The sequence below is a fragment of the Hakea prostrata genome, chromosome 2, assembly GCF_041222555.1.
Source record: "Hakea prostrata isolate BN-2017 chromosome 2, UWA_Hpros_2, whole genome shotgun sequence".
Classification (NCBI taxonomy): Eukaryota; Viridiplantae; Streptophyta; class Magnoliopsida; order Proteales; family Proteaceae; genus Hakea; species Hakea prostrata.
Window position 1 is genome coordinate 63,298,157 of NC_142601.1, and position 17,472 is coordinate 63,315,628.

Sequence of the window (17,472 nt, forward strand, 5' to 3'; positions counted from 1 at the left end):
TAGGGGATACGCCAGCAAGAGGCCAACTTAGGGGAGCAAGAGCAAAAGCATTTCCTAATCGATAAGACAAGTCTTTATGGGAAAGAAAGTCATCACGTCATAATTGATGATACCCAAACGATAATACAGACATGAGAATCTACTGACACAGTGATTTCTCACACGCGACGGTGGAAGAGGAAGATGAGACGCGTGATATGATATCAGCTCTGTTATAACAGTACAACGCGTAGAGGTTTTGACAAATTGCGTTTTGGTTTAGAAAAGATTCTCAAAATTATCAGTACTTCCACGTGCTCCAAATCGGTTGGAGTAGACTCGAATGAATCAGCCGGAGTGGTCAAGCAATTTTATGATAAAGATCTAACGAGTTCAGGAATCCGATTCGAAGCTTTCAGACCATGAATATTCCTGCTCAGGAACTGTATCAGCCATGCAGATTTGAAACTAATTTAATTAATATTTAACATCTACAAGGAGAGACTTCTATCGTAGCTGCATTTATTGGCAGAAGACCCAGAACACAAAAGAATGGTTAGATATACATTACAATCTACAACAAATCTAGGGTCCAAAAGCAACACAGGAGTCCTCAGCAGCAAGCAAAATTGACTTGGTAGGATCCAGAGCAGTGCTTAAGAGAGCAAGGTAGGCCCATGCTCAGTGGCAGTCCTCGAGAGATCAGAACCATTTCTGGTCATTTGCACATCACGCACAAAATGGGTCCTTGCTTTTGCATAATGAGCTTCTCTTGCTGTAAAAAATTTGGTTTGGGAGGGGGGAGGGGATGTTAGATTATCAAATCCCTGTGAATGAATAAAGTTCATGCAAGTGCAGGCTCACGTGCATAAGTTAACAGATCAACCTGTTTGCTTACCAGAAAATGATTGTGAGCGGAGAATATTTTGCCTTCTTTTCCACCAGATTATTAAGCTGAGAACTAAGATAAGAAATACCACGAGTACCCCTACTGCTATGCCTATCTTTGCTCCAATAGAGAGGTGAGGCCCGCATGCTGGTAGCCCAGGTATACCACAAAGACCTGCATTTTTCGTAAAACTGCAAGTTGCCCCAATAAATATCTCAGTGACAATTCAAAGTAACAATTTTGCTTTTATATGGCTCATCAATCATTGAAAAACCCATGTTTCATAGCCTGCTATATTGACCCTAAGAATAAGCTAAATAGAGTGATGGCATACTTGAAGCTAACTCTATGAAGAAGCCTTCCTCCAAGTGCAGCAGGAACTCTTCCAGACAACTTGTTGCTATTAAGATTCCTGCATTTACCATGAGTCAGATTAGCACCCTTTTTAGTATTTCCTCCTCCTACACTCTGTTTCTGGTAGATAATTGAAAAACATCCTTACAGTATCTGCAATGATGTTAAACTCCCAAGGCTTTCAGGGATAGAACCATTGAAAAAGTTGAACGAAAGGTCCCTGCGGAACATAAACACCATCAGACTACAGAAGGAAAGGAAATTAAAAGACTGAAGATGCACCAAGGGGGAATATATGTCACTTAAACAATTAAGAGCTGTCAAAACATAACAGCACTAGAGAAAATAAACCTAACATGATGAAGGAAAAAATGAAAATCATAAACAAACAATCACAATGCACACATTAATTTATGTGGTTTGGGAAGAAATGCATACGTCCACAGTGAAATGAGATCTTGATTATCAATGAGAGTAGGGTGACAGCCATCATCCTCACACCTCATTCTGACTGATTACAGAGAAGCAACCCTTGCAACAAATTTATAGTGAAACCCTATACAGAAATTTTACCAAAAAATCTATATAGCCCTCCCGAAAAAGAAAATCCTTGGACCGCCACCGCAAAACACCCCTATCTGAATTCACTAGTTCATTGAGGCTCCAGCAATGATGTATATTAACATACAACGTGGGAAGTTTCCTCTGTGCCTTATAACGACCCTTGAGAATTAGCTCATTTATGCAAGTGATGGAACAAAAGACATCGTACCGCAAGACAAGAACCAATATTGAAAATGTTACCAAGAGCTATGTAAAAGGGCGTGACCCTAGTGTATGTAAAGAGTGCCCATGCACATGTATCTAATGTAGTATTGTATTTGAATGATCAAAACAGTAGCCAATCAAGATCTTTTCCTAGGGAACGAGTTTCAGATTTAACAGACTAAATATGAAGCAAAATTCAGATGGGAAACAAAACTAATATCAAAACAAAAATAACATAAAACAGGGACAAAATAGCTCTTCAAAGTAGGGGCAGAATTAGGAACCAGATTTACGTTGCGCTGAAAAGAGAAAGATATCCTGAAATCTGATAATAAATAGATGCCAGATTTGAATAATAACCAAAACAGAAAATGATCACTAAAGTAGTTTAAAAAAAAAAAATTAACGAAACAATGAGGGAATTGACAAAACAATGATAACAAGAAAGTAACACCCGGGCTTCACACCATAAGGTGAATCAATTGGATCAAACACCAATCTACCTTAATCAAACACAAGGATTCTCATAGAGAAGAAGGGCTAACAAAACAACTTTGATTTCAAAATGATGAGTAAGTTATCCACCCTCTTATATAAATCCTTTTATATAGCCATTCTAAAGACAAAAACATTAAATGCCCCATCCAACCATTAGCTTACACTCACTTATCATCCACCATCTAACTCTTGACAAAGGAAAACTCCTTTAAACAATGAGTTTCTTATTTCAAACTCCCTTTTATTGACTTTGATGACTTTCTCAAGGACTAGACTTGGGCTTAGGTCTAGCCTATGAAAATCATAACATGTGGGGCTGACTTTAACCCACCAAATTAGTCCTAGCCCATGAAAGTCATAGGCTGATTTGGGTCATAACTTTGTGAACCATAGGGCTTCTTTTTCCTAGCATATGTCTTCAGCCCTGCATCAATAATGCTTCTTTCTATTTTTTTTACTTCCCATTTTACTTTGTAGCTTAAGTGTTGAGCAAGTGTACGTAGGTTCACAGTAATTTGTTTTTATTTTTAGTGATTGTAACCAGCTTTAAGAATCTTGCTAGATCTGGACTTCATATTTTCGATCTAACACAATTGTGTGAGGGGAGAGATGCATCTTGCACAATTCTCCATTCCCTTTTTTCTTTTCAGTTGCTGGGTTTTGAGTGACCTTTAATACACAAGACAAAATCTCTTTACTGGATGCAACCCCACTGATATTCAGTAATGCACTTTCCATGATTTGGTCCTCTTCTCCCCCTCTTCTTTGTACCATCAAGCTCATTTCCAAACTTCTATTCAAATCTTAAAATTGCTCTGTTATTAAAAAAATTAATGCTGCAGTGTATTGTAATATGAGGTATAAGGGTAAAACCATCCACTTGTCTCATATATGTGACTATGGATGCATCCTTTGATGAAGCTATCCAATGTATTTATCTAGCTTCTTTTCAAGAGGGTGACTTAGTTGGTACCAATATGCTTGATATGCCTATTCCTCTGATTCCTATCCCTTCTTTGTGGACTCCAACTCTCCTGTCCAAGGGGAGTCTCCCACCCAAGGGTTACACAGCCTATTGTTAAACCTCCCATAACTCATGTTTACACTTGTCAAGCACATCAAATGCAACGGACACCACTATAGCTGCTCCATATCCACCAGCTCCTCCAAGTAAACTCTCCTCATTGTTTTGATTTTTCTTTAGACTTACCTATTGCTCTATGTAAAGATGTTCAAACTTTTACATAACATCTCATTTCACAGGTTGTTTTGTGCTTCTCTTTCCCTTCATATCATGCCTCTGTTTCCTCTTTGTCCTCTGTTTCTCTTCCTAAAAATTGGCAACAAGCCCCTTTTGACTCAAAATGGAAGGCAACGATGATGGAAGAAATGCATGTCCCAAAGAAAAGTGGCACTTGGGGTTTAGCATCTGTCCTCAACATACACACTGATAAAAGGTTAGCTGCAATCGGGTGTTTGCTATCAACCAAAATCAGGATGGCAAAGTCGATAAATAACACAGTCCGTATGGTTGCTAGATGTTTCACATAGACCTTGGTCCTGATTATCAAAAAAAAATTGTTTTTTAAATGAATTCAATCTGCGTTATCTTGCAATGTGTTCTTGGGAAACTCACGGGGAGGCATGCAAGCTGAAGTGTGCCATGTATGGTTTACATTAGTCTCCATCAGCTTCACCCTGAAGATTTTACAGTGCAATGGTCTGATTTAGCAACATCCAAAAACAATGCTGACCATACTCTTTTTATCAAGTGATCTGGAGCTAAGATTCCTTTTCTTCTCATTTATATGTACAATATCATAGCTACAGGCAATGACAACAAAATTTGAAATCAAGGACCATGGAACTGAGGTGGCACATGCTGCCACTGAAGTGTCTCCCAATGAAAATACACTTCAGATTAACTATTCAAGACAGGGTGTGGGAACCTCAGATATTCCTCTTGAAACAAATGCTCATCTCTCAGGACAGATGGGTGTCCTATGGATAAAGGGAAACATCAAAGAGTGGGTGGCAAGCTGATCTACTTGTCTCATACTCGGCCTGACATAGAATTTTCTGCTAGTAAGGTCAGCTAGTGCATGCATGATGTATATTCTTCCCATTTGGAGGCTCCGAGCTGCATTTTACAGTACCTGAATGCTACTCCCAGGAAAGAGAATTTTATTTTCTCTGCATGATCATCTTTGTGTGGAGGCCTTTTGCTAAATTGGATTAGGCTAGTTCTCCTTATGATAGATGGTCAACTTCCAGTTACTGCAATTTTGTTCAACCTGGTTACTTGGTGGAGTAAGATGCATACTCTTGTTGCATAGTCAAGTACTGATGCCAGGAATCGTGCCATGTCCTGTGGCATTTGTGAACTCATTTGGCTCTACAGACTATTGGAAAGACTTCAGACAACCTGCATCATTGCCATGATGCTTTACTGTGACAAGTAGTCTGCCAAAATTATTGCATACAAACCAGTCCGGCATAACTGAACTAAGCAAATGAAAATTGATAGCCATTTTATCAAAGAAAAGTTGGAACAAGGACTACTTTGCATTCCTTTGTCAAGTCTGGAGAAAAGTTGCCCAATGTTTTCAGAGAGTTAAGTAGTTAAGTTTTCTGGCCTCTTGCATGCAAGTTGGGCAAGTGTGATATCCATGCACCAAATTGAGAGAGAGTGTTGCAGTATGGGTAAACCAGTCCTTAGGATTTTATACTCAAACATGGACTAGTGTCGGATGACACAAATCATGAATCTCCAAAACTCAACAATAAGGAAGTAGCAAATTAGGCCCAAAGCACAGGTTGATGAATGTAGCATGTCATGCTTCACTCAGTTGACTTTTTTTACTTTGTTAAGATAATTCTTTGCACCTAGAAATTCAAATATTCCTGAGATCATGGTAAGATGTTAGAGAGTAAGTGACACTACATCTCTAGGGAATTGTAGCAGCCAAAAAACATGAGAAAGAGTCTAAATTAATAACATTCACATTCACTAGCATCATCTCTGACAATGAAAATAGCTCATTTTGCAGGCTCTAAATGCTTCAGATTCCTGTCGTTCATTGACTGTACAATAGAGGACCAGCAAGAGGCAGATGAGTGGTCAAACTGTCAACCATGTCCAACCACAAGAACGGTTGAACGACTTCTCCCTCCCAACAAAACTGGTGAAGATCATTTGGTCAGGTTCTATTCTATCAATTTGAAGCAAGCAGCCAAACCATTCAACCAACCTATCCTTCATAATATTATCTTCAAGCAAAAATGCCCATATCACATGTTTATCATGCAAGAGAAGTTGAAACACTCAGTACAAGCAGTATGGATGTTCAGTCAGACAACTTGTAACCGTGAGGCTGACAGTCCTCCATAAGTAATGAGTTTGGAAGTGATCTATTTCATGTCTTGAAATCGATGCAAATGTCTGGACCTTTCTGCATCTCATAGAACATTCAGGGATTATCTGGTCTTCACCAAGGGAATAAAGCAATCGGGTTCCCACCCTTTTCCTTTTCCCTTCTTTATTCTAGAGGATGGACCATTGCATGAAGTTGAAGGCAGTTAAATGAAGAATATAAAGATTTTCAGCTTTAGAATTGCAGTGTGAATACCACCAGGAGAATTATACCAATACAATAAGATGGATAAATGACTTTTGAGATAAGTACGGGCTATGACTAGTCTATTTCACAGGGCTAACTCACATGCTCTCATCTACAGCCTATAGATATGTAGCAGAATACTAACACAGCTCGGGCATAGCAAAGCAAAGCAAAGCAAAGCAAGTGCCAGAAGATAACTAATTGTCGTTAAAAAAAAAGTGAGTGTTGTGTGTGCACGTGTGCGTGTGTGTGTGTGTGTGTGGAGAGAGAGAGAGAGAGAGAGAGAGAGAGAGAGAGTTCTGAGTGATATAATAGATGTAGCTTTGGCATACTTCAACAATGATACATAATCACAGAGTTGCTTTGGAGGAGAGAAAACTAATAATTCAAAAAACTATTCTTTTCAGAACAAAGATGCATATATAGCCCACACAAAAGTTAAAACTATGTAAGCTACATATAGGACAGACTTACAGTATTTCCAAGCTAGTTATCGTTCCAAGCGAGGATGGAATGGCCCCACGAATGCTGTTTCCACTCAAGTTTCTACAGAAAGGACCAAGTATTAAATAAACTTTATCATTCATACATTCTATTCACAAATATATATTAGATGCTAAAATTGCTACGGGCCATTTGAAGAGAGTAAAAACTGTTAAGGGTTTCACTTTTCCTACTAGTAAGCAGCCAACAGAACAACAATGCAAGCAGATTTTGCAAGGAAATGATACAGTTACCTTTCAGGTCAGCAGGATAGAGGTTCAGGAAACAGGTTTGAACGCATAACACAAATTGAGTTAGGTAACATAATAGAAGTTGCAAAGAGTTATGATAGGGAGAAATTTGTCAAAAAATTTATTGGCCTGTCTTTTGCAAGATACTTAACATCTTAACATTTCCAAATGAATTGTTCTAATTAGATAGATTAATTTAAAATACTAAATTTACAAGCATATCATTTACTACTTGTGAATTTACTGGGATGCATTTTGCAAGTGACTTTACAAGTTCACATTTCTGAAAAATCTGATTGATTAGATTAATTCAAAATACTAAAATTACCAGCAAATCATTTACTTTTATCTAACTCCTAATTTCAGAATATATAAACAAGGGAGAGCCACTGTCAAGGACATACATTCTTTGTAGATGATGCAGCCGGGACACGTCATTTGGCAAGAAGCCCCTCAGACCTTGGTTGTCAAGGCCACTGCACATGCAGAGAAAAAAATAAGTTATTAGAGAGACATGCCAGTAAAATTTTGTCCACATATGGGGGAGATGTTGGGTAGTTGAGAAGTGACATATTGAGAAGCTATGTGTGGCATGGATAAAAATGTTAACATGGATCTGCAGAAAATCTAGAAGAGAACAATTTAGAAATGACTGGAGTTGACTTGGGATTTGCTTCCAATCAGTGACAAGCTCCAATAGAGTAATTTTAGATTATATGGTCTTGTTCAACAGAGCCTAGGGATGCCCCCAGTAAGGAAAAGATGATCTCCACTAAATGTATCGAAAGAGCTACAGGCAGGCCTAAAAAGATAAAGATCGAAGAAGTAGTAAATTCAATGCTAAGTCTAGGTCTTCTGTCAAATGTGAATTTGGTTAGAACCCATTGGAGGGCAATGATCCGTGACTTGCCAGCCTGTGCCTCTTCCCTCCTAATGTCATTTTCCTTTACTTAACATCTTAACATTTTTCATTTCCATTTCTCACCCCTATCTACCCTTCTATCGTACATTGTTTTGTTTAGATCCATGTAAGCAACTTTAGTTCAGACAAGTCAAAGATTTTTGTTGTTTGCTAGGCAGTGAAATGTTGTCTCTTGCAAGACATACACCTTTTTAAAGGGTAGAGTGCAAAAAACATGGCTTAACCAAGAAATGTCGGAACACCACATAAATATATAAGCACACAACAATCGATCCTAATGTATTGATTGGTTCAATCATGAGACGTCAACTATTTCTGAAAGTTACTGACCTCAAAACCAAGTGTGTTTGAATGCATGAAAAGAAAAGAAAACCGTAAAGGTTCTACATGGTTTTCTTACCTTCAGTTTTCTCGGTGTTGTGATGGAGAGAGAAGAGTTTAAATTTGAAATGCCATGGGCTTGAACAGCTAAACAAATAATCTCGCTTGGTGGTCAATAAAATCTTATAAATGAGAGAGAAACGCAAAAGAGTGAGAGAAACAGTCGTGGAAACACAAAGTAACAGTAAGGGGCAAGGGAATGAGAGAAACAGAGGGATGGATATAGAAAGGTGTTAGGACCCTAGGATGAGAGGCCTTGTGGAATGAGGGTTAGTTAGGGTTATTTGAAATAATAAATAGAGGGAAAGAGGGAAGGAAGATCATCGAATTTTGGAGAGTCTTGTGGGCAGCCGTAGGCTGAGGGAACACCGTGAGGTGTGGGGGGTGACTGGCACCATAGAAACCAGTGTTATCTTGTTATTTCTTGCATTCTTGTATGAATTTTTGGGAAATATTATTAGGGTTTCATCAATTGGTATTAGAGCTGTAATGATCCACGGAGGTGATGACACTGCCTTCGTTTTTTGGTGAAGGAGGAGTTCAGAGATGGATTTTAGAGGTTCTTCTCTTCTGCTGGGAGAACCAGATCGAGGAAGAGCAGTGGTTGGGGGTAGCGATCCAACATCTGGAAGGAGAGGCACTTGACTGGATCTATCACAAGAATTGGACTACATTTTTTTGGATGGGATTCAAAGAAGCCCTGAGGTGTGAGTTTAGCAACGGGAGACAACTGACATCAAATAACCCTAACTAACCCTCATTCCACAAGGCCTCTCATCCTAGGGTCCTAACAAAAGGGTACCAGACTCAACGCTGAATGCAAAACTTAGCATTACCCTTAGGAGACAAAATGCAAAAGTCCTTCCATGTGGGCTGTAAACACAGGGTTCGGGTTATGAAAGAATCATTGAATCTATCATCAATTATAACTCCTACGTGCCATAGGAAAATGGAAACAGGCCTGACTTGGGTAGGTGAAGCAGACAGTAGGAAGACTGACCAAGGACAAGAGATGGCAATGGAGACTGCACAAATCTGCAGGGAGAAGACAAGGCAGATGGTACAGGACACATGGGAGAAGCCAAAGAAAAGAAGCAAAAGATCAAAGAGCGTTATGGAAAGAATAAAGATGATAACGATGGCTCAACCGCTGATGTTGAGATTGAAGGCCTTAGAAGGCACACTGGTGGTAATGATAAGAAGAATACTGAATAAACAAATGATGGCTTCAAGACTTCCATCTTTCAAGTTTTCATGGGTTTCTATTTATTGATGGGATCCAGTAGTGAAGTGTATTAGGAACTCTACATGACAATCAAATATAAAAAGAACTTTCTTTTTGTTTGACAACCAAACAAAAGAATTTGATTTTTCAATTCTATGAATTAATTGATATCAATACACAGTCTATGTTTCCAATTAAAAACTGGGGGGTTGGGGCACAGGGGGAGCTGAATAAAGAATCAACCAACCATCAGTATCCATTTTCTCTTCAGATTTGTCTATGAAATACTAAGCATTTTGAAGATTAGGGACGTACACTCCATCAATGGCCCATTTGCCACTTGTGCTATCAAATTGGCAGTCAACTCCACTCCATGGATGCTGCTGGGGAACACATGGATCACCATTCCAGCCCAGACGAAGAGGAAGCCCCAAGGCATTCTTCAATGCCTTCAAAGCAATAACTATTGAAAAAAACTGAAAAAATCAAATTAGTAACTACATATTAAACCAAAGATTATCTTCAAAATGCAAACCAAAACTCAAAAAGGAAATAGCATGCACTAAATAGTGGACATAGCATTTTGTTCTTCTCCTACACTATCAACAGTACCACTGAAAATGAACTGTATAATCCCCATAACCCTGCTGTTTTTCCTACATATTTAATGTCTGCTCAGCAACATATAGCCCAATGTCACATCATCACAAGGCGAGCGCCCGTTTTAAAATATAATCTTCACTGGGTTCATATCAAGCGAACAAGCACTTATGAATAGATAAAAATACAAAATGTCGAACAACAATTCAAGAAACTCACTGCTAATTTTAGAACTGTCATTGTTTTTGACATTATGTAAAAGATCCAGACAGATGACTCAAACTAGCAATCTTTCAAATATGCATAATACATCTTTCATTGACATAGCGCCAACCCTGATCAAGCCACAACAAGGAACATTAGGCTGGCTTGGCCAACCGAATTTAAACACTAGCCTCACCAGTACCTAAAAGCAGACGACCTAGGCATGGGCACACAGAGAAACAGAAGCTGGACACAGGTTGATAAGTTCTCAATAATCTAGAACACCATCAAAGAAATGAATAATCTTTTAACTTCTAAGATATGACATATCCTCAAATTGGTTCGCAATCCAAGTTGCTGCTTCCTCTGTTTATTTAGTATCTTGATTAATTAATCCATGCCCACAGGGTTACTACTGACCTAGGAAGTGCATTTTCTAGGAGAACCATATCAATACATCCTTAGTAGAAGGGCATACCAGATTGGGATTTATCATATAAACAAACAGAGTAAGGTCTTCAGGGTGTCACATCTCTAACTTGCATCATCAACCATACTGTTTAATGCTAAATATTGTTAATTTGAAGGTCACACAAAAGCTGGATGACAGGATTTCAAGCTTACATGAAGCTGGACTAACCTCAATAAGGAATCAGTTTCAGCCTTGCATCTTTGTATGGTCTTAAGTTTGTATTAGCTACCATTTCATCTAACCAAACTTTGCAATCTACACATGCATGCCTAAAGAGAAGAGGCTCCAAGACTAGGCTTCATTATAGAGGAGTACCTCACCATTGACCAAGAGCTTCAGGATCCTCAAAAGTCAGGCAGATTGTGAATGCACTGATATAATCTATTATAGTATGTACAACACTGCGAAATTCTGTAGTCTGGTGAAATTTCCAAGTTCTGATCCTTTATGAAGGTGGACAACCATGAAAGAGGAAGGGGCTCAAAGACTGACAAAACCTTTGATAACTGGATATTGCTTTGTGTGTCAAACGGCTATCAAGATAGAGAGAATCAGAAGGCTCTAGTGTGCAACCATCAAATCTAAATACAGGAGGGTTAACGTCTGTAAGTTCTTCCCTGTGGAAAGAAAATGTAATTTTTTTGTTGTTAAAGAAAGATTTAGAGGTTTGTGTGTGTTTATGTGTTTTTCTTTTTTCTTTTTTCCTTCTTTTTTTTGTGTTTGTGTGTGTTTCTTTTCTTTTCTTTTTCATTTCTTTTTTCGAGGGGGGGTTGCTGGACTATGGGAATATCTGAGTCCCTTACCTTTACCAGTGTTGAAACAGTTAATTTTATATACAGATAGAACTCAGAAAATCTCATTGAGGAACAAAAAGAATATAGATAAAGGAGGAGTCCCCCCCCCCCCGGGGGGGTTGCTGGACTATGGGAATATTTGAGTCCCTTACTTTTACCAGTGTTGAAACAGTTAATTTTATATATGGATAGAACTCAGAAAATCTCATTGAGGAACGAAAAGAATAAAGATAAAGAAGGAGTGCCCCCCGGGGGGGAGAGGTGGAGATGGAATTACCAATCTCATGCCAAGTCAAGGCATCTGAACACAGAGGTTTATACCTTCACATCAAAGAATTACAGAGGCCCATCAGATATACTTTCTTCACCACTTTGAGTAGAGTGTACAAATAATCAAAGATCAAATAAGAGACTTACAAGTCATGACCTAAAGAGAAAAATTTCCCACTCAATTCTTTTCAACAGTTCTATTTTTCAAACTCTAGTTATACTATGCTTATCCATAGATATCTCCTCCCCACCCCTGCCCCCCCCCCCCCCCCCCCCAAAAAAAAAAAAGAAAAAAAAGGAAACCTGTTTTCTGATTAAGGTTGTTAAAATTACACTGTGATTATGAGATTTGGGAAATAAAGTTCAATTCAACCCCAATAGAGAACACCCAACTAATGCATTACTCTCAATATTCATGGAACCACACTTAAACTTATTACTAGTTTTATGAGCATCAGCCATCAAAGTTATAATCAAATATGACCTTAACTGGAAGGATGTAACAAGAACCTTGCAGCTAACACCAAAGAGTTAAGAGTAAATTTTTGAAAACCCTAAGTGCAACATGTAAATATGGTATTAGGTTGAACACAATTTGGTGAAACTGGAGAGGTCAACATTCTTCTTGTTCTATGCTTATATACTAGTGATTGCAGAATAAGTTCCCATACATTGGGAAACTGCTATACAAAAAAAGGAAGAATGAGACTATAAATCCCATGATAATGTAAGACAACCCACTAAGTTTGAGATGTAATCTCCAATAGAACACCATTTGGGTCATGTTAAAATCCATCAATCTCATTCTAATTCATTTATCTGTACAGGTCAAAGCTTCTAAACAGATTGAAAGAATTATAGATAAGTAAATCAGCACGATTACCTTCTTGTGCTAAAGTCCTGGATTCTGCAGGAATAACCTCAAAAACCTCAATGGCATTGATGATGGCATGCTTTCCTTTCGTGGGGTGTAAGGTTATTGTCAAAGTCCTTCCATTAACAGCAACAGTCTTGTTTAGCACCAGAGCTGTGTAAGTGTCCCCACTCAATTGTGTAACATCAACATCCTTGATTGCAATATCATCATTTATCAGGATATCAAAAACCCTTTGACCTTCTTCTTTTATCCTAGGATCAATTTCTGCAAAGTGCAACCAAATTGAGTAGTTTCTCGTAGGATCCACATCCATACTATATGTTAAATTTGGCTGACCATCAGTACTAACAAGTGCTGTCCGATAAAGCTTTTCAGGGTAATAGTTTGGCGAAATTGAAGCGTGCTTGATGCTATTCTCAGTAGATATAGCCAGATCAGAACCAAAAGTTTTAACTGGACTCCAGAATCTATCCCCACCCCAGTGATCTCCACTGTAGTCTTCATCATACTCAGGCTTCCCACCACCACAGCTTAGTCTCTTGGCTACTCTAAGGATTAAGCCTTCACCCCACTGGGGACCAAAATAATATGCTCTGTCATCCACTTGAAGAATTTCTATTGAAAGTATAGCTGGATCCCCATGGCCAGTGCTATGGAAGCATGTGGATACAGAACCATCTGAAACAAATACAAGGGCCTCAGCAAATGATTCCTCATTTTTGGTGATCCAGCCAGATGGTAACGAATAGATCTGAGTTCCTTCAACTGAAACATCAAATAGAGGTTCATTCTGAAAATTAGGATCGTGAACTAATGCGAAAAATATTCTCACTGAGTAGTGTCCATTAGGTACTCTATTGATATTATAGCAATTTTCTGGGCCATCAGAGTGAGGGAAATAGCGGAGTGTGTTAAGTGGAGGAACAATGCCACTTGTTCTTGATGCATTTGCTGGCCTCCCTCCTGTATAAGCAAAATCCTTGTACCAAAGGGTATTGGTTGGTGGTGTATGGACGTTAACACGAGATCCACAACTTATTCGCATAGCAATTGGCTCTGCACAGAAGAAAAACCCCATTTCATAAGCATATACATCAGTCCAAGGAACAAATAAACGAATGCATGATAATAAGCAGCTACGTTACAGCACAACTCCCATGTCATGGTAGTGTAATTGCCATAATCTAATTGGACCCTCAGTAAACCTGTTGGCCAAGAACAAAGTAAGCAAGCACACAGAAAAACTAATTATAGAGCAACTAAATGTAATTCATCAACTCCACAACTTGTACAGCAATATCCCCTGCTTCTTGTGCAACTCAGTGCCGGGGATTTCGTTTGTGAAGAGGGTCCTATTAGTACAATGAATAGTTATTAAAATAGCAACTTACAATTCCCCTCATGCTACATATTCGCATTCAAATGTGAGAGGGACTATGAGACTGGGCTCACTTCACTGGAAACGAAATTGTAAATGGGCATAGAAAAGCTCGGGAGTGATCTACTGAGTTCAACACCCTCTATTAGATAAGATTCACAAATTGCCTGGTTTCTAGATCCCGTCATGCCTCGTTAAATACAGGCATCCAATTTCGTCTCAAAAGCCATGATGTAGAAGTGCGAGTACAATTTAAACAGAGATTCAGTCGCTCCACCAGTTGTTCTATTGCAGCTAATGGAAATTAGTTTTCAGACAAGAACTCAAACTCAGAAAAGAATGAAAACAACAGTGTAAGATTAAAATAAGCTGTAGAGATCCATCAAAACATGCAGAACACTAATTAATAAATGCTTACGAATTGTTTAAGAAACAGGAGGTGGAAGAAAGACCAGAAGTTGAAAAGCAGTGAGTTGAAAAGCAGTGAAAAAGGGGGGAAAATGAAAGCTCACCCGGCCGAGAAGAAGAAGAAGGGAGACACAGGGATAGAAACGAAGTGAACTGCAGAAGCAGCTGCAGCAGCAAGATGCGGTGCTTGAGCATTGTTAGCGTTGGATACCTTCAACTGCTACCCTCTTCCCTCAAACACCCCTTTTTACCTCCTTTTTATGGCTTTTTACATCAAACGAGAGAGGAAGAGAATGAGAGTGGTTGAGATTTCATTAATTGAAAAAAGGGAAAATTTTGACTAAGAGACTGAGTGAGTGTGAACTGTGAATCTGAGCAAATCGAGACTTGGGAGTTAGATTTCTCATAGATTTCTCTCTCTTTCTCTTTCTCTTTCTCTTTCTTGGTTGTTTTTGTTAATTCAATTTAGATAGATATCCTTACTATTAGAAGGTAGCATTTATGACCCGTGATGGGATGTGAATGGGCCAACCGGCCCATGGCGTGGCCATGGCCCATGGAATCTATTTAAGTGAAATAGCTTTGTCGTTGTTGATAATTGACTAATTAGTAATTACTGGGAGTAAGTAACTATAAAATTCTAATTATTTTGTCCACAAATTATTCTAAATTGTTTTATCACTTTTACTTAGTAAGACATTTTGGTCTAATGACACTCAGAGGCTTTTGAATCTTTGTATTCTAGATGCCTCTTTTTCTTCTTGTCCGTTGGTCGAATAAAAGCTTCTGTTACCAGAAAAATAACTTCATCATGATTTTGTCCATTTTTTATTTTCTCTTTAAAAGTTGATTTTGTAGGGTTTTGCCATTTTTTGTTCCACATAAATCATACAATATTAATTTAATAATAATATCAATATGATGTACGATACCGATACTCATTGATGTAGTCCTTTTACGGGAAAATATCCTCTGTCTTTCTTCTTCTCGGCCAATATTGAAGATTTTTAAAATTGATATCAATATTGATTGGTTGAAAAAACAAAGTAAATACAAGATTATTGAGAATTTTAAAATTTTAAAATTAAACTTTTAATCTTTTGGTACAAAATGCACTGCTATGCACAACAGGAAATATGCACAGCTTTTGATTTTTCCGTCTTTTTACACAGGAAATATTCAATTGGTGTTGACTTAATTATTTTCCCTCTCCAGGTCTTTGGATTGCCTAGGTGTAATGAGCTTGAATGCACATTTTTACATGTTTAACGGGTCCATCCTCGTTTCCCCCGGTCCTTCCAGGTTGGCCTGTGGCATTTAAGTATCTATGGTTATCCAATTTAAATTAAATTTGAATTTTATTTAAACCCACCCATAATTTGATTTTATTAAACCTAGTTTGTTGGGTAACCTTTATGAGCTTGAATGCACATTTTTTTCATGTTTAATTGCTTCTCAACCATAGATGAAATCCAATTAGTTTTCTTTTTTCACCCAAAAAAAAAAAAGGAAAAGATTATTTTCATGGAAAATTTTAAACTAAGGTTCTAAAGATCTGCTACAGCAGCATTGGAACTGGTCAACAAACCATGATACCATGTTACAACATGTTGAATCTGAAAAACAGAAACTAAAAAGAAGAAAAGGAAGTGTAGCTATCATGATGGAAATAAGAATTTTCAGGTTAACATCTCATTCCATAGGTTGTTTTGTGCGTCTCTTTTCCTTCATGTCATGCCTGTTTCCTCTTTGTTCTCTATTTCTCTTCCTAAAAATTGGCAACAAGTCCTTTTTGACTCAAAATGGAAGGCAACGATGATGGAAGAAATGCATGTCCCAAAGAAAAGTGGCACTTGGGGTTTAGCATCTCTCCTCAACATACACACTGATAAAAGGTTAGCTGCAACCAAAATCAGGATGGCACAGTTGATAAATAACACAGTCTGTTTATGGTTGCTAGATGTTTCACATAGACCTTGGTCATGATTGTCAAAAAAATGTTGTTTTTTAAATGAAAATAATCTGTGTTATCTTGTGATGTGTTGTGGAAACCTCAGATATTCCTATTGAAACAAATGCTCATCTCTCTGGACAGATGGGTTTTCTATGGATAAAGGGAAACATCAAAGAGTGGGTGGCAAGCTGATCTACTTGTCTCATACTCGGACTGACAAAGCATTTTCTGCTAGCAAGATCAGCTAGTGCATGCATGATGTATATTCTTTCCATTTGGAGACTCTGATCTGCATTTTACAGTACATGAAAGGAAAGTATAATGTCTAGGGTGCAATCGATCCATTGAGGTATTTAACACATTAACTTAACACAAATGGGATTATCCCTCTTCAATCGAGACTAACGATCTTGAACTTCTCTTCTCTCTCAATTTTAGTGCGCAAATCCGCGTCCCGATTCTTGTCCGGGTGGAACCTCAGCAATCCGGATTGAATGTGGGGAAAGAGAGCCCAGAAGAGGTGAGTTCTAGTTGTTTTTCCAGTATTTGTCTCCTCCTCTGGGTTCTCTTTCCCCAAATTCAATCCGAATGCTTCCAAAATCTCACCAACAGGCCTTTCTGGTCTATCAACCATTTGAAATTCACGAATAACAGATTATCGTATTCTGTCCTTCCTATTTTCCATCTCTTCTTTCTGGCTGGATAAGTTCAAGAATAACAGAAAAATGTCAGAAACCACACTAATTGATCAGGTGAAGTAATGTGCTTTTTCAGAGGCAAGAATAATTTGGTTGCTTGAACATCTTGCAGAAGAATACACAAACAAACTCAGAAATGTTCTACACTTCACTTAAAATAAAGTTAAAGTTCATCTTCACTAGGCAGAAAAAGAAAAAAATTCAAGTATGCAAGGGGAATAGAAAATTGCAGAAAAACAAAGCAGCATCTTTTTATAGAAGCAAGAAAAGAAAGTCTATCCCACCCCAAGGAAAAGGGGAAGAAACCTACTTGAGTCAAAGGTTTTCATATGTGAAACTGAATTCGGAAAATAAGATATTTGAAACTTGAAAATGAAGTGAAACCATATATACCACAAACAAAAGTTTCAGGATTTCCACAGGCACGAATGAAGCAACTTTGTAGAC

At 38.1% G+C, this 17,472-nt stretch overlaps 1 protein-coding gene across 2 annotated transcripts; it reads right to left on the reverse strand.

The window, feature by feature from the left end:
• Positions 1-470: 470 nt before the first annotated feature.
• Positions 471-14,820, reverse strand: RLP4 (receptor like protein 4). Of its 2 annotated transcripts, XM_089145808.1 has the most exons (9): positions 14,478-14,820; positions 12,594-13,643; positions 9,686-9,833; positions 7,247-7,318; positions 6,583-6,654; positions 1,371-1,442; positions 1,203-1,280; positions 878-1,059; positions 472-754 (listed from the first exon to the last, which is right to left on the reverse strand). In XM_089145808.1, exons 1-9 carry the CDS (start codon positions 14,566-14,568, stop codon positions 636-638), a joined length of 1,884 nt encoding a protein of 627 aa, XP_089001934.1. In that variant the 5' UTR covers positions 14,569-14,820; the 3' UTR covers positions 472-635. The 2 variants fall into 2 exon arrangements, with proteins under 2 accessions (XP_089001935.1, XP_089001934.1); XM_089145809.1 differs by lacking the exon at positions 7,247-7,318 and having other exon boundaries at positions 471-754.
• Positions 14,821-17,472: the final 2,652 nt, after the last annotated feature.